The 21,294-nt window shown below is 39.4% G+C and overlaps 1 protein-coding gene and 1 long non-coding RNA gene across 6 annotated transcripts in view; one reads left to right on the plus strand and one right to left on the minus strand.

Moving 5' to 3' along the window:
- The window catches only part of LOC310765608, a 115,078-nt gene extending 104,826 nt beyond the window's left edge, over positions 1-10,252 (plus strand). Inside the window, exon 2 of the long non-coding RNA XR_014549670.1 lies at positions 9,353-10,252. This is a non-coding gene — a long non-coding RNA (uncharacterized lncRNA). The remainder of the gene's footprint in view (positions 1-9,352) is intronic.
- Positions 341-21,262, minus strand: SH3GLB1 (SH3 domain containing GRB2 like, endophilin B1). 5 transcript variants are annotated; one of them, XM_083620716.1, is made up of 11 exons: positions 21,144-21,262; positions 17,204-17,345; positions 14,557-14,685; positions 14,008-14,141; positions 13,668-13,760; positions 12,485-12,523; positions 10,465-10,488; positions 8,628-8,717; positions 7,650-7,750; positions 4,852-5,092; positions 341-3,058 (listed from the first exon to the last, which is right to left on the minus strand). In XM_083620716.1, the coding sequence occupies exons 1-11, from the start codon at positions 21,213-21,215 to the stop codon at positions 2,951-2,953; spliced, it is 1,173 nt and encodes a 390-aa protein (XP_083476842.1). In that variant the 5' UTR covers positions 21,216-21,262; the 3' UTR covers positions 341-2,950. The 5 variants fall into 5 exon arrangements, with proteins under 5 accessions (XP_083476842.1, XP_083476841.1, XP_083476845.1 ...); XM_083620715.1 differs by having other exon boundaries at positions 12,437-12,523; XM_083620719.1 differs by lacking the exon at positions 21,144-21,262 and adding an exon at positions 20,731-20,751 and having other exon boundaries at positions 12,437-12,523.
- Positions 21,263-21,294: the final 32 nt, after the last annotated feature.

Below are 21,294 nucleotides of genomic sequence, written 5' to 3' on the forward strand. Positions count from 1 at the left end.
ATGTATGAAGCTGTTTTAGTATCTCTTCCTGAATGTAGAAGGGTACATTCAATTTTTCAAAATAGGAACATTTACCTCTTTCCATGACTTAATATATTATGTCTAAAATCATCTATCTGTTCAACATATGAAGTGTAAAGATATTAAGTGCCTACAAGTGTGTGATCTTGGTCCCAGTAGTCCAGCCACTTGGTTAGATACAAGGGAGAATATGTCCTGCAGATGAGGCATACACAGTCTTCCTTTTATAGACTTGTTCCAAAAGCTCCAATACTGGTTTCATAGCTCAGCTGGGTGTGGTACCACATATTCAAGATACATGTGTCATTGAGAGCCTCAGTTCACAATTCAGACAATTTATTTTAAGTAGCCAAGGAGAACACCAATATCCAGTTTGATATAAGTAGGTAATCATTCAGGGCTTACCAGCTCGCCCTTCCCAGTACAGCACACCTGGTTCACAAGTAGACAATCAAGAAAAGTATTTTTAAACTTTTCCACAAGCGTTAGGTGAGAATTCATTAAAAGTTTTCTGTTGCCTTGAAGTGTGCTGTGAAGGTTGCCAAACAATCTGACAAATAGCTAGAGGAAAGCAAGGGCATCGCAGCCCGAAACAGCATTCTCTCACTGACAACAAAAGCTGCAAATGCAATCACGTCATAGACCCTGGAAAAAGATTTCGCTGCACTTGCAATTGTACCCTATATTGTCCCTAATAAATTGGCCATATTTATTCCAAAAAGCAAATATAAACAAAGAACAGCCGAGAACACTGTCATTAGCTGCTGAGCTTTCAGTATACAGTAATCCTGCACCTTACATAGGGGTTTGGTTCTAAGGGTTCCATGTACACACAAAAATTGCATATACTCAAAACCTTTTTAGCCGCTCCACGGCTAGTGGGTGAGGGAGTGTGTGTGCAGCCCCACTACAAATTGGGATTCCCTTCTTGCTGTCCAAACTCTCTTCCATAGTCACTAGTCATAGGCTGTGTTTTTTTACCTCACATAGGAAGGTTTGTGCGTTTTTACCAAAATGGCACAAAAATGGTATTCCAAGGACAGATTATGTACAGAACTGTACTAGGTATTAAAAATATTATCAAAATTCTGAAAGAAGAAGAGCTGGATTCTGAATACAGGTTGCAGGTCAGGCACAGTTTCATGTTTTAGTTTATTCTGCTTCTGCTAGTTATGGAGAAACGCAGACTACAGAATACTCTCCTTGAACTACTGAAAGGATAACTTAGCCAGCTTTCTGACCTCTGTTGTTCTTCATTTTCTGACTCCTGCATGCCTCCTGTCAAAATGCCCAGTAGTGTACAGTAGCATGTGCAAATTCAATTTCTGATTTTCCTCAATGTACAGAACTTACTTGAATATTCAGAATCTTTTCTCAGGTTCTTACTTTTTTGAGGAAAAGTCTTTTACGCTTTGAACTACAGCTGAAATGTGCAACGGCTGCTCCTCTCCCTCTGCCCCAATTACTGCAATATACAGGCAAGTCTCTCCACTCTGGGATCAGTATTTAGTTCCTTCCATCACCGCTGGCAAATTCATACATGGAAGTAATTCATCAGTCAATAAGCCAAGCAATTAGTTTCCCTCCCTATATGCCAAGCTCAAGACTATCTCTCACACTCATCAGTCAGTGGATTGCTTTTCAGAAGGCTTAGCTAAGAAGCATGCATCTTGCAGTCCCAGATAACACGGAATTCTCACCTCTAATCATACGAGGTTTCCATTCAACTCTTCTCAAAGTAGACCCATTGAAATTAATGCACCTAAGTCAGTTATGTCCGTCAATTTCCATGGGCTTACTCTGAGTAGGACCAACACTGGATACAGCTGATGACATCACAGGATTTGATTACCAACTGTATTAGCCAATGTTCTTCAAATGTTGGAAGTCTTCTTTTCCAAATCATGGTATTTAATAAAACTTAATATTCACTGTTCCTCTCCAAACCACTCATGACAGCTGTATGCTGTTGCTCTTTAACACGACTGAACACAATACATTTTGTGAATAAATAAAATCAAGAACTATTTTCAAATCAAAGTTTTTCAAAATACATAAATAATGAAAGGTTATGTTGGTGAATGCACAATTTGTGGTCTAGATATTTTCATCTGTGATGGTAACAACAACAAAACCTGTAAAGGAGTTGTGGTATTTACACCATTTGTGTTCTGATGGGGATCACCATAGTTCTATTAGCTATTATTTGGAATAATGCCACCTGGACAAATTTGGAGTTATCGATTTTTAAAGTATATTTTAAAATGGAACTAAGTTTTGAGCTACCTCCAAAATTGGGAGGCAAATTGTCTCTGAATTCCAGTTGCTGGTTAATCACAAACAGCTTTTGCGCTGCCCATAGACATCTGGTTGGCTACTGTGGGTACAGAAAACTCAATTTAACACGCCTTAATCTGATGCCTCTAGTAGGGTTCTTTTTATGCTGTGCATTTCCTTTCAGAATTCTATTTAATGTTTTCAGTAAAAGTGTAATCTTCAGCTGCATAACTATAATCATAGCCCTTTAAGACATTAAACATCAAATATTTGTTTAGCAAAAGAAGTTACTGTTTAACAATTTTATTGTTGGTGAAGAAGCTTGCCATTATGAAAAGTTCTGTAGAAAACAATACCTCCCATTTTCAGTTTAGATTACTCAAAAGCAGAAGTTTGTTATTAGTGAAAATTCCAGTAGAAACAAAATTCTGTAGAAACAGTCTTGGCACATAAAGTAAAAGCTTTTAAACAACTTAGATCTGAAAAGAGTATCTACCATGCAATAATATTGGCATAAAAGCCCATTTCTAATGGCTGGTATTCACATCCTTTAAGATGTTAACATGGAAGACACTTAACCTGTTTTATATAAAGTTAATTGCATATAAATATGGTCTCACCATAACTGGCAGTCTTTATACAAGCCAGTTATTCAGTTTAACAGTTCTAAGTAAGTAATAGGCACTTTGCCCTTCTGATTTCCTCGTTCGCCCATCAACCAGTCTGAATCCATGCCAGGCATACTGTACACCGTTATTACCTAAAACAAAAACAAAAAGCAGTGTTTATTTCTTATGCCTGTGTCATGAATGAAGAAATTGGATAATCTGTTTCTGAAAATTTTGTGAATTCTACTTTGCAAGTAGGCACTATCCTAGAAACCTGGGCTGCTGCCTAGTGTTCACTCTATATATGTGTTAGTACTTTTATTTATTTAGGGACATGGGTGGCGCTGTGGGTTAAACCACAGAGCCTAGGACTTGCCGATCAGAAGGTCGGCGGTTCGAATCCCCACGACGGGGTGAGCTCCTGTTGCTCGGTCCCTGCTCCTGCCAACCTAGCAGTTCGAAAGCACGTCAAAGTGCAAGCAGATAAATAGGTACCGCTCTGGCGGGAAAGTAAATGGCGTTTCCGTGCACTGCTCTGGTTCGCCAGAAGCAGCTTAGTCATGCTGGCCACATGACCCGGAAGCTGTACGCCGGCTCCCTCGGCTAATAAAGCATGATAAGTGCTGCAACCCCAGACTCGGTCACAACTGGACCTAATGGTCAGGGGTCCCTTTACCTTTACCTTACCTTTATTTATTTTATAACATTGATACACTGCTTGATTGTTAAAAACCTCCAAGAGGTTTACAAATGGAATAAAACAAAAAAACAGTGAAAAACGGTTAAAAACTATTATCTAAACATGAAAGAAACAGCAATAAATTGAAACAAATTAAAACACACATCAACATTCACATATCTGGGTATATGAATGACATACCCACACACTGAAAAGAATGCAGTGAAGGCACCTGCCTGTTGTCAATGGGCAGGGAGTTCCAAAGTTTAGATGTTGCCACACTGTTTCTTACAAATGCAGAAGACAAGTATTATGGGATGGATCAGTTGTACTAATGTTATTCCTGCTGCTAGTTTTAGGTTGCATTTTTGCACGTCATGGTTTTATTTGTTTACTGATAAATTCCCGGAGAACTTTTGTTATTGGGTTGTATATAAATATTAAGAGGTAAAATAACATAATGGGCGAAGTAGTGTGTACTTAGTGTCCTGGAGCATTGTATAGTGACAAGTAGAAAGAACACTTTATGTCAAAAATATATTCAAGAACGTTAAGAGGCACCCCCCCAAAAAAAAATCAGTGTAGTTTTGGAAGTTTCAGTCTGCCATCTGTATCCAAACATAGATGAAAACCTGCTCCTTGATCTCAGGAACCATCATGCAAAACTTAGTTATGATATCCTAAGAGGGGTCCAAATGCATAGTGAAACAACTTTCCAAAATATATAGGCAGGTCAGGAGGCTGAAAGATTTTGCAATCCCAGCAGTATCTCCAAAAGAGGTGTGCACATAAAATAGCTTTACACAAAAAATGAGTATTTAACATGTTAATCTATTCCTGATGCATAGCTACATGCAAGATAATCAGGGACTGGAACATCCAAGTAATCCTATAGTCATACGATATATATTACAGTCAGTCTATTGCAAGCATAGGCAAACTCGGGCCCCCAGATGTTTTGAGACTACAATTCCCATCATCCCTGACCACTGGTCCTGTTAGCTAGGGATGATGGGAGTTGTAGTCCCAAAACAGCTGGAGGGCCGAGTTTGCCTATGCCTGGTCTATTGCTTGGTAACACCAGAAACCTTCCCTAAGAAGCTACTCTTTCCTCATTACTAATTCCTGGTACGTTGCAACGGTCAAATGGATACTTATGTATGTTTATTGCCTTGGATGATGTAACACCAGAGAATTGGCTTTTGCATTTTGTTAGCAAAACATTAAATTTGTTTACTTCTATTTATAAGAATAGAAAAAGTGTACCTCATCTGCAAGAAGTGATAATTCACTGCTATTCGCAGCATCATAATCATAAAGAACTCTGGCTTTTCTGTTGCCGCTTGCGGACTTCACTTCACCCAAGCTGGATGTAGCTGCTGCATTGCTTATTGAGGACAATGAGGCTGTAACAGAGGCAGAGGAGGCAGCTGTAGTAGAAACGGAACTACTTGGAGCACAGCTTGACGAAGACTGGTGATTGTTGGCAAGGAACGTAGATGGAAAGCTGTGAAACACAAAATTAATATAGTACTGAAAGGTACATACTAATGTTACCATGAGCATTTCATGACCCAGATCTATCACTTACTATTAGCAATTCATATACTTTCGTTTTAGTTAAATGCCACCTCTGGCTTCTCCTTATCTTCCAACAGAAACCTCTTATGACAAGGTGAGCAAAGCACAGTTGCAAACATGATCCACAACTCACAAAGGAAGCCTATAAATAATGCCTGGGGGCGGGGTGTGTGTGTGAAGGACACTGCAAGAGAGATGTACACTTATATGCTTCTTTAGATGTTGTTGTCGTTTAGTCGTGTCCGACTTTTCGTGACCCCATGGACCAGAGCACACCAGGCACTCCTGTCTTCCACTGCCTCCCAGAGTTTGGTCAAACTCATGCTGGTAGCTTCGAGAACACTGTCCAACCATCTCGTCCTCTGTCATCCCCTTCTCCTTGTGCCCTCAATCTTTCCCAACATCAGGGTCTTTTCCAGTTTTCCAGGGAGTCTTCTCCTCTCATGAAGTGGCCAAAGTATTGGAGCCTCAGCTTCACGATCTGTCCTTCCAGTGAACACTCAGAGCTGATTTCCTTAAGAATGAATAGGTCTTTAGACGTAGTCATCCCTAATTTGTTTCTCGATTCAGAAAAAAAGGGTGCCCCTGTATCCTACCTTTATTACAAGTTACTGGACCTGTTCAGAACCTTTCCAGAAATCTATTCTCAAGAACCTGCCCTATCAACTTTAACAATGAAGAATACATCGTGGAAAATCCTAATATGGCTCCATTGTGTTACAAGAAACAGCATTCAAGGGGCATTCCTGGATCTATTTGCACTTTAGAGAAACAGATACTGTGTAGATCAGGTTCTTTTAAGAAGTCCTGGGGCACAAAAACCAACAGGGGCTTTGTAGAGCTCAGCAGAGCAAAAAGTTGGGCAAAGGTAAAGTCCAACAAGATAGGGAAAAACCAACAAGAACCCATTTTATTCCAGCTGTAAAACAAATTGTATTGAAACAATCATTTTTACAGGTTGTGGAAGAGAAATATTCCACACTAGTGGAACAGACAACAGGGAGCTGGGAGATTATAGAGTACTGGCATGTGCAAGGGAGGGAATTTCTATGCAGAAATGCTTTCACAGCCCCAAGACCACAAGCAGTTAGATCAAGTACCTCAGCAGGCTAGCCATGATGTGAAATTATACCAAACCAGAGGAATCAATAATGAACATCTTTTCTATTTACAATGATACGACTGGATACAAAGTAAAGTCCTTCTGAATCTTGCCTTGTCACCAACCTTCTTCAACTCAATTTTTCTAAATGGTAGTAAGGATTTGAAGGCACACATGCAACATGCCCACAACTGATTCTTTTGAATTATAAAAAGTCTACAAAGTTAGCTTTGAAAAATTTGAACTGTTTATGACTTAACAAAAGAGGACTCATATAAGCCATAAAGGCTTATCACGATACACAAGCACATGAACATCCAACACTGCTAAGCACTAAAAATCTTTTCTTAATTACCATATTCCTTAAGACAACACATTCAAACTGCAGAAGACTGTCCACTTTCAAGAACAGGAAATTGTTGCTGGAATAACTACAGTTAATTCTAAAAGGCTTTTCTGGCAAAGAAATCATTAGCTACAGAGAAACACATTCCAAAAGAAGACCAAGCTTTAGGCTACTAAGGGAAAAGAGGATTAAGATACTTTGATCAGGCAAACTGATATATCTAAACACTGAATGACTTCATGCAGTTATTCTGAAAACGAAAGTGACTACAAGTTTACAGTTTACATATTCGTCTGCTGCTTTAAACCTATGACTTTCTGCAGTAAGATTTTCTCTCTATTTTTTTACACACACCCCTCTCTATCTATATAGTAGCTTTGTGCACTTTGTAAGCTGCTGTTTTCTCTGGCAAGCTCCCAGAAATATTTTCGAACCAGGTCAAGGCCTTCTTTTAGTAGGCCAAGATGCAGCTGCCCATTAGTGACTGGCTTTTAGTGAATGTGACAACTGTTTGCTAACATGGAAGTAATTATCCAGCAGGACAGTTGTTGTGAATTACAAGAAATGTGCTGAACTCCCTCTGCCTAGAAAGTAGGCAGCATTTTTTATTTGCTGTAAAGCATTTTACCTCTTTTGCTGGGCTTGCTGCATCCATCCAAATACACCAGGACAAGCCTAGCTGTACTTCAGTGCAAGCCTGTGAGCAATTCAAGTCCACAGTACTTATTCATAGCTCTCTCTTCTGCCATCCATATGTTATACCTGCTGACCTGTTACTGTGATATGTCAGACCATTTCCTCAGATGTCTAAAAAGTCACCGAAGGAGGGTTATTAAAGAGACTATTACTTCCACTAATTTCTCTTCCTTATCTGATCACTGTAGCAACTTCTGGAGTTAAATTGGCCTGTCAGAACAATGAAGTGAAGCAGCATCAACTTAGCTGTCCTCCAAGCTACCCTTCAATTAGAGGTACTTCTAGCAACGCTGCACATGCAATTTAGGAAAGTAGCTATGAAGACTATAATTTCCTTACCTTCCAAGCTGTTTCTGAAGGTCCAACATATACTGGTAACACTGTGCATAATACGTCATCTGAGCTTCTACAAAATCATTCAAACAGCGAAGGTGATGTGCCTGGAATGCAGTGGAGTTTAAGTATCAGTACAGAACTGTGTATACTGTGTTGCATTAACTAGCTTGCAACAATTAGAGAGTTCTAGTCAGATTGCAAGTTTGACATGAATTCATGGTGATTCCAGATAACTGTATTTATATTAAAGGTTGCTTCCAATATGCCCAAACAAAAATGTCCAACTTCAGTAACTATCTCAAATAAAGTGCTTAGGAAGATAGCCAAAGACTGACATGCTGGACTTGAACTATCCTATCTGTGAACCTTTTTAAATATAAAAACGGGAGACTGACCTTAAAAACTGATAGGATAGTGTTCTTCAAAATATCTGATGGGCCATCCTGCAAACTTATTGTCTGCTACTCTAGACAGCAGAACTATTAGCAATGGTGAAAATAGCAGGGAAGCAGGTTTTGGCCGAACATTAGTAGTAGTGTTCAATGATAGAACAGAAAATGCTGGTGTCTCCTTTGTCAGTGATATTTAGACAGAACTTGGATAGGCGTTTGTCATAGATGCAACCTGCATAGCAGACCCTGCACTGAGATTGGACATGGGGAGTTCCAACCCTATGATTCTAACTTCAGGGCATGATTTTTCATTGGTTATTGTTTATTTTGCCAGATGCCTTTAGTCAGGAGAGAGAAGCTTTTACCTCAACCTCCATAACTAAAATAACCCAATGAGTCTCCAGTGCTCTTTGGATAGAGGTAATTGAAATATTGTCATAGTGCTTGTACAATCACTTGATTTTCTCATCTTCAATAGTTCTTATACATGTATCACACCAACTTTTAGAAATTATTTCTAGTTGTATAAGATTACGTAGTCTTCTACAAACTATTATGAGATGTGTATTTTCTTCTACTTAGTACTTACATGTGTACTGCTGATGCCTTCCAACAGAAGTCTAGTAATTTCTGCTTGACGGTCAAACTCACTCTGGGCTATTCTGACTTCCTGTTCAGACTGTAAGATATATTTCACTTAGATTTTGATACATAAAATTAATTATGCTGCTAGGGTGGAGAAAATAAGAGCAAATGCCACTAAAAATCAATGTAAGAGCTTTAACTGTGCACTTAGATTTGCTTGAAATTAATGTGGATTGCACCACAGTGCTTTGCCTACAAGTAATCCATTGTCACACCTGGTCCCATCATTCAATTTATATTTCAGTAAGTGGTAGGGGATAGTCAGTATATTCTACTATTTCACGGTATTGAACAGCCGTTCCAAAACACCTACAGAATTGCATTTCTCACTTGATGTCAAAACCTGTTAGGAAGCTTGTAAATTGACACTGAGAAAGTGGTTTTAAAAACCCTCAAGCAAGCCACTTATCATGCTGAAAAGAATTAGCACAATGCATCTGCCAGAGCTCACCATCTCTGATCAAGGCAAAACATTGCTTACTAACATGAAGGGCTAGCCAACTGTTCCAGCTTCAAAGATTATCCTGGAGAGCCTCCTTTAAGCAGGAGAAATACTGTTCAATCAATCTTGTCCTGCAGTACAGTGGTACCGTGGGTTACATACGTTTCAGGTTACATATGCTTCAGGTTACAGACTCCGCTAACCTAGAAATAGTGCTCCAGGTTAAGAACTTTGCTTCAGGATGAGAACAGAAATTGTGCTCCGGTGGCGCGGCGGCAGCAGGAGGCCCCATTAGCTAAAGTGGTGCTTCAGGTTAAGAACAGTTTCAGGTTAAGTACGGACCTCTGGAACGAATTAAGTACTTAACCTGAGGTACCACTGTATTTGTATGGAATAAACCCACAACATCTAACATCCATTGTTCATGATCCTATGGCATATTCTGCCAGGCGTCTAGATTTCCTTGCATTATTTGTGGTGGTTTTCCATTTTTGTACAGAGTACTTTTTACTAAGCCTACTTTTAACCTGACTGTAATAGCTGCATTTTCATTTCAGTATACAGGGAAATACAGCAATGTATGATAAGAAAAGGCCCGTACATAATTTTAGTTGTATGTTAATAGCTGAAATGAAGGCTACTTGTTTTTCCCATGTATGTTGTTTATTCTGACTGCAGAATATAACACTAGGCAATATTCTGAGTAATTATAGTTTCAAAGCTCTTTAGAGAATGGGAAAACATAAGGTGAATAGTAAATGCTGAGTAGTAATGCAGCTATTGAGTTCAATAATAAGTATTCATGTGAACATTAAGTAGTCTTAAGCAGCGACATTTGAGACTTGGCCCTAAAATTGCACCTTTCTAAACAACAATAAAAAATAGGGCAATGCAAGTTAAGTAAGAAAACAAGTTATGAAGAAGATTCATAGGATTTGGTTGCATACATGGTGGGATGTTTAATATTTTACAGTTTCATATGTTTCTATAAACAGAATGGGAACATTGATTGCTCTGATGAGAAAGTGTGTTGAGCTACTAGTTTCAGGCATGTCAGATGGGTAGTTGCCTGGATTGAGGATCAGAGAATTACCATGTGTTATTAAAGTTCTTGTCATATTCAGAAGGGAAAAAAAACATGTTTTAACATCTTCATAAACACCCACCCCTCTTTTCTGGTAGATTTATTTCCCACATGTTATGTGGATCATTTTGCCATTGCCACTTCAAATTGCATATAATCAATACCAACCCTTTGATATCAGGGACAAGATCCATGCTGAATCAGATCTCAACATTATGGTATTTCATAACCAACAGCTTCAGTTAGATTACTTACTTTTGTTACTTCCTCTGCCCAAACCTTGTATGCATAAAGAAGTGGAGAAACAACAGTATGAAGAATTTGTCTGGTGAACTTGCACTCAGTGTTCTTTCACATATTTCTTGTACTGATTTCCTTATTCACTTTACCTATAGTGTTTGTAATGTGCTTGATAACAAACAGAGCTGCATCTTTGCTTGTATACTAGTTAAGGTTCTAACTAGTGAATTTTATTATGGCTCACACAGGGTATTACCAATGTAATACTGTATTTTAAGTATGCATACCTATTTTCCAAATTTATTATCTAATTCCATTATATTTAATGACAAGAATAGTGCATTTGAGAAGACTTTAGCAGCAGAGGAAACTGGCTGGTGAGCTGAAGACTTTTTGTAACATCTTTATTCCCAGCTATTCTCAGAAGAAGCTAGCTATAACTAGAATGGCATATGAAGCATATTCTACCCTCCAAATTGACTTCAGCTGAAAGAAGCTGCCTGCTAAATACAAAATTTCTTACAACAGTACCCTTAAGTGTCTAAGATGCAGAGTACCCCTTCTATGGATGGAATGGGTCATTCTGTCTGCAGAAAGGAGGTTCCTGTTCATGGAAAGGAACTCACCCAACCCTGATTCTCCCTTTTCCCTGCAGCTCCTCCTCCTATTGTTCCTCTAGAGCACATGGGTAGGGTAGATCTAGGCTAAGAACACTACCTCTCCCCACCTCATTCTGTGAGCAGAACTCTGCCCACAAGATCTCAAGATCCAACCCATTGTGTGAAATAAGTAGAATAGTTTTAAAAGAAACCAGCTAAAACATATTACTTTCAAAGCAAACGAAGACCACAGTCTAAGGTACAATTTGCCTGAATTATGAACAAATGCATGGATGATCTTTATGAAAAGGTGCCCTACACAAGCAAAGTCCATCACAACAACGGCTAATACAATGATAGAGGAAACACCAGTGATTTCTCTTGCCATCCAAGCCTGTCTTTATCAGATCAAATCAATAATTTAGATCTTTAGGTCATTTGAATGGTTATAGAAAAATTCTATCCCATTTTCCCACTAATATAGTCTTCACTCTAGACAGCCTTTGGCTGAGCACTCATGATACATTTAAAACACTGCTAACCCCAAAGAATCCTGGGAACTGTAGATTACTGCTCACAGAGCTGCAATTTCCAGCATCCTTAAATTACAGTTCCCAGTGTTCCTTATGAGGCTGAATTGGAGAAAAGTTCCAAATGCAACTCAGAAGTTCTTACTCCATATTTCATTTACGCTGGATTATCTGTTCGTTGATGAAATTTCAGTACAATGAGCAACTTCTCTTTTTTCAGATATTACAGGAAAAGTTGCAGTTAATGAAGAGGGGGACTCTGAGGAAGGAAGTTGGCATTCAAATAGTAAACAAGGAACATATTTCCTTGTGAATCGTTTGAGGCAATAAGAGAGTCCAGTACAACTTGAGTCCATACAAAAGTCTTTTACTTAGAGTTTCCATTAGGCTTAGAAATGTCCTCAGTGTTTCTAGACAAATATGCAAATATCCCTCTGATTTTAAGACTGACATGCTTCAGACATATTAAGACAAAAAGCATACCCTGCAGAAAGAGTTGTACTGGATAACCCACACAACAAGCTGAGCTTTTGGATCTTATGCTTAGAAATAAGCACCACATAACTGGACAATTTGCTAAAGCCTCATATCATTGAAAGAAAAGCAGACTCAAGTAATAAAATAATTTAGTCTGCTGTTTTAGTCAACATTTAGTTTGACATATTATTTTATTTTCCAAAGACTGTACACAGAAGAAGTGTTGAAGTCAATAAGGTATTATATAAACCTGTTGATCTGATGTAAATATGTTGATCTGGTGTAATCTCTCATTCAAGGAATTTGGATGGGCAGTACATATCAACAGAAAGCAAGAGGAAACACTTGAAGAAATGTTATGAAGACAAGAGGCCAACAAACCTGTAGCCATTTTACATGCACCAAGTTGAGCATGTATGAGACATTTACCATAATGTTATTTTCTTCAGGTGGAGACAGGTTTAGTTGCTTAAAGTGCATAAAAACAAAATTATGTTATTTTATGAAAGAAGATAAATTGTTGATCATTAAGTGCTACTGCAATGTCAGAGACGCAAGACACAAAAAAGCAAACAATAAACAGCAAACCCATTATGCTTCATGTATTCTTTTCCAGTATCATTTCCACATGTTGAACCAAGTACTATTTGAAATAAGTTTAAAAGCCTTAAGATGCTTCATATACTCACTATTGCTCACCAAATCAATTAGGCCAGAGAACGAGAATAGAAGATGCGGCCTCCATTATATTACCAAACACATTAATGTCTGAAAAAATTGAAAACACGAGGTCTAACCTAACATACTATATTAAATGCCTGGAGCATAGCCTTCTAAAGTAGCCAATGGAAACTTGTAGAATACTAGTCCTACTTTCTGGGTTCAATACCTATCACTGCTTTCCTATTGTCCCTTATCTGGCTTCCTATGTCAATAAAATGAGCTTCAAGGTGACCAGGTACATACTTTTACAAACTCAGGATTTTTCTTCATTCAGGTAGCAAATGAGCTACAAATTATGAACATAGGCACACAACTTTGAGACTTCCTTTCCAAAGCTAATGTATACATATCTATTTAAGTATATCATATGTAGCATAGCTATAGTATCCGTGATCAGCTGAAATGTAAGTTTGGTATACCATCGTTGTAGTCAGGTGTCTTCCCCACTGATAAGCACCTTGGAGTTGCAGTCAATAGAGAGTTAGTATCCTTCCCTAATCTTACTTGAAGATGTGCCTGGGAACTGTATTTATGAGATCTTTCCTAAAGCAATCCAAGTTCCCTGGTATTGAAATACCCTTCATGAAACCATTTAAATTTCAACCCAACGTTATCTGCTTCCAAGCTGTATGGTGCGGGAAAGATTGGGGATGTAGAGTGGCAAGGCTTCCCTTTACAAAATCTCACTGCAGACCAAACAGAGATCTGCTCCTAGTCTGTTCACAGCCAGAGAAAGAGAGACAGAAAGAACTTCTGGTTAACCCTGTTTTTATATCTATATTTACTGACACTTGGTTAATTCAAGATTTAAGGGCTACATGTTGAACCATGAACACCACGTAACAAGTCAACAATATTCTGAACATTTTTGGAGATAAATTTTACTTACTGCAGCTCGAGCTTCTGCTAATTTAGCCTTTTTCAGTCTTGTTTTGGCAGCATCCAAGTCTAGTCTTTTATTTTGTAATAATTTGCGTTCCCTCTGCGAAAGTTGAAGAAAATTGCATGTGAGTACATGGAAAAGGTTCACTTTAGAGAAAATAGAGAAGCATAAGCCACTTGGCCCTTCCTGTTCTCTCTCTGTTATATAATGGTTAAAGTCCTCTAGGTCACTTTTTTGTAGTAGGAACCCCTCAAGAATAATGCTGAATGACACAAAATCAAATTGATACTTCTTTATGCATTTGGAACTACTTCTTTAAAGTTAAGGAATCATATTCACAACTTACAGTAATTGTTTTATAATCGCCTTCTATAAAATTTCGCAGAGGTGTGAGGAAGTTTATTGCAGATGTCTGAATTAGTTCTCGGTCTGCTGCTCCAATTCGTCTTTGCGTTTCTCCACATTTAATGAGAGCATTTCCTGCAACAGAAAAGTCGTTCCAGTATGAGTTAACATAGCCACCCACCTACAATTACAGAAACGTAAAGCACGAAATGTTGACATAGTGACTTTTCACGATGTCACTGAGCGTGTTTTGTATTTGCATTGTTTTATAGCATGCTCTAAGTTTTACTTTCAATATTGCATTTTGCATTTCAAGTCAGTTTCAAGTTCTCAAACCTGGTCGACGTACAGCTTCAGAATAAACCATCCTTACAGAAGCACCACTCACCCATAGTTTCTAATACAAGACTGCCATCTTGTACATATTCCTAATTAAATGCCACTGCAATCCTGTATACACTGACTCCTCAGTGCAATCAGCACAAGTTGCTATCACACCAACAATTCTTAGTCCCGGATGCTCAAGTAATATGAAATAGTTGTTACTTACCATATGCTGTTCCAGGACCAAACTCATTCCCAGCATCAATCATGTGCTGGCCTAGTATTTCTGGGTTATTCATACGACTTGGAGCTTTGCGGTCTAGTTTTTCATAGACAAACTCTTCCATTCTAGCATCTAGCAAAAGAGAACACAACCAATTGTAAGTTACTGGCCAACGTAAAAAGCATTTATTTGAAATCTCAAATAATGCTGTTAAGTGCTAATGCTTGATGGCAGCTTTTTTGAAGAAGAAGAAATACCCAACATCCTTTTTATGTATGACTTGCAAATGTGAAAAATGATTTAAAAAAACCCTATCATGGTTAACAGCACCTAAACTCACACTGCTCCAGTCATTTTTGCCTATTTTTGCACATATTTTTCTTCACTTACTACCCAGCCACAACTCGTGGTCACCACTGACCCTTCAAAATGCTGTGTGCACACCAGAAGACGGGGGACAGAGGCAGCATAAACTGCATAGGGAACTGAAACAGCAGAAGCTATGTTAGTCTCTGCTTCTGTCTGTTACAAGGTTTAGTGCAGCATTTTTAAAAATCCTCCTCTCTGACATGGAATATGGGAACTCATATCACAACAAATAGAAGCCTTCATGTCAAGGAGGTTTGTGGATCCCTGTCTATACAGCAAAAAGGTCAGTTTTAAAAGATTTCATCATCACTCAAGATTTAAATAAGGAAATCTATTTAAGTATACAAATACTCAAGAGACATATCACAGCCTCCCATTTCCAAACAGATGGGCTGTCTGACTAAGCTCAGAAGTGTGAAGCTCCTTTTTAAGAAAATCAGCAGCTTTATATAGTTCTGAGAGATAGCCAAATACACTGAAGACCAAATATCCTTTTCTGTCCTATCAGCATTTCAGAATTATGTTAATTAACGAAGTAGCCACTTAAAAAAAAAATACCTCACCCCTATACATTTCCAGAAGATATTCCCCAACAGCCCGAGGGAATAAAAAACATAGACCAGCAGTAGTGAACTGTAAGATTACTGAATTTTCTTAATGTGGATCTACTCCACTAACAAACACATGCCCTCAATAGTCAGACTATAAATAGTCAGTCTATAAATTTAATAAATAATAATAATACCAACAAAAAAATTAGTGAGCAACAAGTGAACACCCTCTCACCCCTCTTCTTCCATGAACAGTCTTCTAGTATTAGAAGACTGAAACTTCAACGCACACACATACTCAAGAAAAAGATTCAATATACAATAAGGCCACCTAGCCCATGACTGCATATCAACCTTATATAATTAAGTTTCTAACCCACTCTTTCAAAGCTGTAGGCCTAGAAAGTAATTTCTCAACCTCAAACATGAACTACAGAGAAGGTAGTAGGCATTTTTTTGTTATTAAGGCTGGAAAAAAGATACCAGATGCTAGGTTGTTGTTTATTAAGCATCCCACAGTTTCCAGCATGCAATCATTTACTGAGGAAATCAGGATGAGCCTCAAAAGACCAAAGTTCAAAGGCAAAGCTTGAAAGCAAAACAAATGCCAATGAGAATATTGAAGTCTGGATAAGATAGTATGACAAGTTATCGGTCTCTGCAGCCACAGTGGGTGCTGTAATACTCCAGTGGTTTGACTTCACCCCAGAGGCACACTCCATTGTCTTTTGAAACAGATAGATGTCAACAACAATTGATGGTATTTGATTCTAGGATATTTTCCTTTCAGATGTTATTGTATCTTAATGGAATATTGTTTCTATTTTTTAAAAAATAATTAATATTCAACTTTATACCCATTTTTTTTCTTAAAAAGCTAGGGATTTATATTTAAAGTATAACCAGCAACATTCATTCAATATACTGTTCAAATCTTTGTAAAGAACAAGTGGAGAATTAGCTCCAGACTGGAAACTGGTTTTATTGCACTAAACTAGTTACTGCTTCACCAGGGTTCAAATTTCTCCCTCTGCACACACATATATGTCCCAACACTAGTTAGGGTGAAGTAAAAGCTGGAGTGATGTTCAAATAGGTACCCATCATCATCATTTTACTCTTCAGTTCGCAATAAATTGTATTTTGTTTTCAGATTGAAATGGGAAGTCAGAGCTGAACAACGCCACTTGCTCTGAGGTAGATCATTCTACAGAGCTGTCTTTGAGAACAAAACACTTACTTTCTTAAGTCATAAAGCTACTGATCATTTTGCAGTTACTGAAGCAGCAGCAACCAATACTTTCCATGAAGCCAGGCTTCACAGCTCACCACAAAAGATAAGGTTTACAAATACAAGCCTCTCCATAGTCAACAACAGAAAAGTTCTAGCTGTGCTCCACTTAGCAGATTGTGCTATGTCAGTCTTGTAAATAGGCCAAAAAGTAACCAACTTACAAAATATATATACTAGTCTATTAAGAGGCTTGCAGTAACACCTTAGCAAGTTGGAAAAGCTGTTTTCTGCCAAACAAACTGGCTGAGAGACATTACTCCAGCCCACTGCATGCTTTTGCTACCTATAGCAGAAGGGTCTTGTCTTCTTCCACAACTAGCACAGGAACCAAACCAGAATGAATTCCGGTTGGCTAAATACAAGGCTGGCCTATGTAGCATGCACAAAGTGTTACCTGGTAAACATCAACAGCAAAATAAAAACATGCTTTTCTTACTTGGATTGGGTTGCAACAACACCTCTGTCTGCTTCATAACCTTTTCTGTCCATTGCTTAGTACATTCTGCTTTGCACAGAAGATTTTCTAAGTGAGCATCCAATTCAGTCTTCTCTGCTTGGCCAAGTTTTTCTTCTGTAAACTACATAGGTTAAACAAACAAATAAATCACTTTTCATGTTACAGTCTAGAAATACAACTTTTATTAGTATCAATACACAAAAAAGTCATAACAGAAATATTATCCAAGAAAGAGAAATTTCCCTATTTTATTCCTTCAAACTGCTATGAAAATGAAGCTACCAACTGGCTTGATGTCTAACTAGTACTTCACAAAGGAAGAATGCAACACTTATTTTGTCTTATTTCAAGACAAAGAATATTATTTTCAGTCAAATCTTAAACACAAAACTTTACATAGAGGTCAAGTGTATAAATGCGGTCTTATTAAAAGAATACAGAATTAAAAGGGTTACAAATACAAATGCAGAAGTGTCAATAGAATTTACTTACTGGGGTCACTTACTGGGGTAAGCAGCAACTGCCCCAGGCCACTCTCCTTCCATGTCAAAACTTCCTCCAGATTTCTGCACTTCCATATCCCAGGCAGAGGAAACCTAGAATAGTGCTATGATGCCTGCTTTTATCTACAAGGCTGCATTATATCATCTACCATATGGCATATTTGATACCATATTAAATAACTTCATCTGTTTTTATTTTAAAAGGAGTATATTGATGAAGGGCCACACAAAAGCCTTCCAACTTTCTTCTAAATCTATTATTGACTAGCTAATACTAGAAGAGCTGCTGGTTAGCTGTGCTGCATACTGCATTGGTCCCAGCTTCAGTGGAAATATTGAATTATTACTTAGACATCAGTAATGGACTAGATGAGGGTCATACAGAAACTTGATCCTGACAAGACAGATGTTAGGTGGCTCATCTCTCCAGAGAGGTAGCATTCAAGTTGCTGTGAATAGGATTGCTCTCCCCCTAAAGAACAAGTTTTACAGTTTGGATTCCACGATTCTCAGCACAATTCACAGAGCTGTTGGCTATTTAATGCTGTCTTCAACAACAGTTATATTGTTTGTTATTGATGATGTTAACTACCCTGATTTTCTTTTATCTAGTGGCAGATGAACTTTCATGACATTATGGTGCAATTGTAGCAGGAGCGTTGAGCTAGGATTTGGGAAACCTAGGTTCAAATCACCACTCAGTCATGAAGTTCTCTAGGTGAGTTTGGGTCACTCACTTTCTCTCAAGACAAAATTAACTTAGGGCTACTTTCTCCCATTTATCATCCCAACAGCCCTAAGGTAGTTTTGGCTTGAGAGAAAGCTTGAGCTCCTTGAAGAAAAGATGGAAGATTATCTTATAAATAGCACTGACAAAAGAAACTGAGCATGTGTAGCCACTGTCAAAAATGCATGACCAATGTGCTTAGGAGCTATTATGCAACTGATTCCTCCCAAAAATTATGGAGTAATGTACAAGAGACAGGAAGCTAACAGGAAAGTGGATAACTGTGGTTAAAAATATTACTATGACAACCCACTTCTCTAACCCACTTATGGGTCTGAGTTGTTAAAAACCCAGTGAAACAGATTAACTCAGACCAATATATTTATTTGAAATCAAGCCAATCTGAGAAAAAACATTAAAAACAACCTTTTCACAGAAACGTTAATCACATTAAACATCACAAGACAGGCATCATAAGATCTCTAAATAAGAAGATAGTTTGTCTTGTCATCTCTTCAGTACTTGTGAAGGCTACAGATGCAGAAACTTCACATGGAAAAGAGGAACAGCACAAAATCACTAATCTATGAAACAATTGCTGCTTAAATAGTAATTCCTAATTAAAGTGTTAACTTTTTAGAAGAACCCTAGAAAGCAAAGATTTGAAAAATAGTATTTGCACGATCTATACCTCAGCCCCACTTTTTTAGTCACAAGATCTTCCGCCATATCACAACATGCTTTTGAAGGTTCAAAAGTAGGTGGCCATTCAGCATGGGGCCTTTCTAGCTTAAGAGACTCTGCACCAGAGCTAGCACATGGATGCAAAGGAGGTCTACAAGGTTCACTCCTGCCTACACTGTAGCCTAGTAGAGAAAAGGTGGTAGGCACAGGATAGCTGGTTATCAGGTACTGGTGGACAGTAGCTGTCCTTCATACCTTTATTCACCCTTTAATTTGGAAAAAAGAGGAGTGAAGAGAGCTGGAAAGAGGCAAATGAAAAACTGATACATCTTTGATGCAAAGGAAATTAATGTTTAGTGGGTAAGCAAAGGGAAGATTCATTTGCAGAGTTTTATTGTTTGCAACACACACCCAGCACTTTGTCTTCCGATCTGTGGTTGGTCTTGGGCAAACACCTTTCTTCATCTAGCCCAATTGAAATGTGCCTCTGAGGCTCACAAGGACAACAGCACCACTTCCACATGCACAGTTTGTCCTCAGCATCGCGTAACTATATGCTTCCTTAGAACATGGCACTTCCAGTCAGCTTGCATGTTTGATAGGCGCTTCCAAGGGCAAGAGAAGACAGGTGGTGTGGAAAGGTTTTGGCAAGACTAGCTCAATGAACTTAACAGATCAACGAAATGGCACTCTTTGCAGCACAGAGAGAGGGGGAGATTAATGTATTTCCACTTTCTGGAAGTAGTTACTGTGTAATTTCTAATTAAGTCCTGTCAGATATGAAACACTACCCTGGAATTAAGTTGTGAATTCTTAATACGTAGCGGGAGGTCTACCACACTGATGTTCTGTAGAAATGCTTGCGTAAGACAGGAAGCCCGATTCAAGGCTAAGCTGGAAGCAACACCCCATTTTAAAAGCCCCAATTCCCCGCCACCTCACACCACTCAGAAATGTGGGTAAAGGTGTGGAGATTAAGGCCACAAGACACAATCCTCCTCCGCTCCCCATATGTCTGCCTCCACCGATAGCACATGAGAGGGCCTACAGCAGGGTTTCCCCAAACTTGGGTCTCCAGCTGGGTCTTTTGCACTACAATTCCCATCATCCCTGACCACATTTCCTGCTAGCTATGGAGGATGGGAGTTGTAGTACAAAAAACATTATTATGTTTATATTATACTATAGCATTATATTATTATTAACACCCCTCTCTAATAAATAAAAGTAATATTAAAAGCACACCACCCATCAATTAATAAATTATTATTAATAATAATATTAATACCCCTGCCCATCTATCTGTCTGGGTTTCCCCAACCACTCTGGGCGGCTTCCAACACATATAGAAACGTAATAAAACGCCAAACACTAAAAACTAGGCCGCTGCGAGTCTTCGCCTACAGGCAACACTGGCCATGCCCAAAATTTCGAGCAGGCCCCGTTTCCCCGTTGGCTTAGCACAGCCGGCCAGGGGAAGGGAGTGGGCGGCGGCGGTGGGGAAGAGAGAGAGAGACCCACACCCAGGAGAGGGGGAGGTCTTGCGTAAGCCCCTGAGGCCGGTAACAGGCGGTCAGGCCCGTCCCACCCACCGCCGCGGGCGCCGAGAAGACAGCCGGCCTGAGGCCTCTTAAAGGCCGGCCAAGGAGGGAGGGAGGGAGGGCGACTCTCGGCTTCCAGCCCCGCAGAAAGGCGACAGCGGATGGGCGGCGGCTTAGACGTGCGCGGGGGTGTGGGGAGATAGAGAGAGAGGACGAGGCGCCACCAGGCTGCCAAGCCGTGACAAGGCCCGGCCAGGCCCCACTTAGCGGAGGGGTGTGTGTGTGTGGCCCCCCCTCGAGCTCTGCCTTTGAATAAACAAATAAGGGCGGCGCGCGCAACCAACGGTTTCAACGGCTCCCGGGGAGGAGGGGGGGGGCAGGTCGGAGGAGCCGCCGCCCTCCTGTCCTCCTCGCCGCTGAGGCGAAGCCAGGCCAGCTCTAGTCGCCCTTCTCCTCTCCGTTACCTGCACGGCGCGGCTGAGGAACGTGCCGGCGTCGGCCGCCAGCTTCTTTACATTGAAGTCCATTATGTTCATCTTCGTGCGGGGGGTGACGGTGCCCCCGGCGACGGTCCGTCACGGCGCGCCCGCCTCAGAAGCTGCCGGCCAAGGCGGC

Source organism: Podarcis filfolensis (assembly GCF_964270895.1).
Source record: "Podarcis filfolensis genome assembly, chromosome: 6".
NCBI classification, from domain to species: domain Eukaryota; kingdom Metazoa; phylum Chordata; class Lepidosauria; order Squamata; family Lacertidae; genus Podarcis; species Podarcis filfolensis.

Bases quoted from the DNA above. Each gene is read 5' to 3' on its own strand.
- SH3GLB1 (XM_083620715.1), bottom strand. From the start codon at position 21,215: ATGAACATAATGGACTTCAATGTAAAGAAGCTGGCGGCCGACGCCGGC. The intron at 10,489-12,436 runs GTTTGTTGGCCT...TATGCATACAAG, and splicing joins TGCATGTAAAATGGCTACAG to GTTTGGGCAGAGGAAGTAAC. The intron at 8,718-10,464 runs GTAAGTAATCTA...TATATCTTACAG, and splicing joins GGGCAGAGGAAGTAACAAAA to TCTGAACAGGAAGTCAGAAT.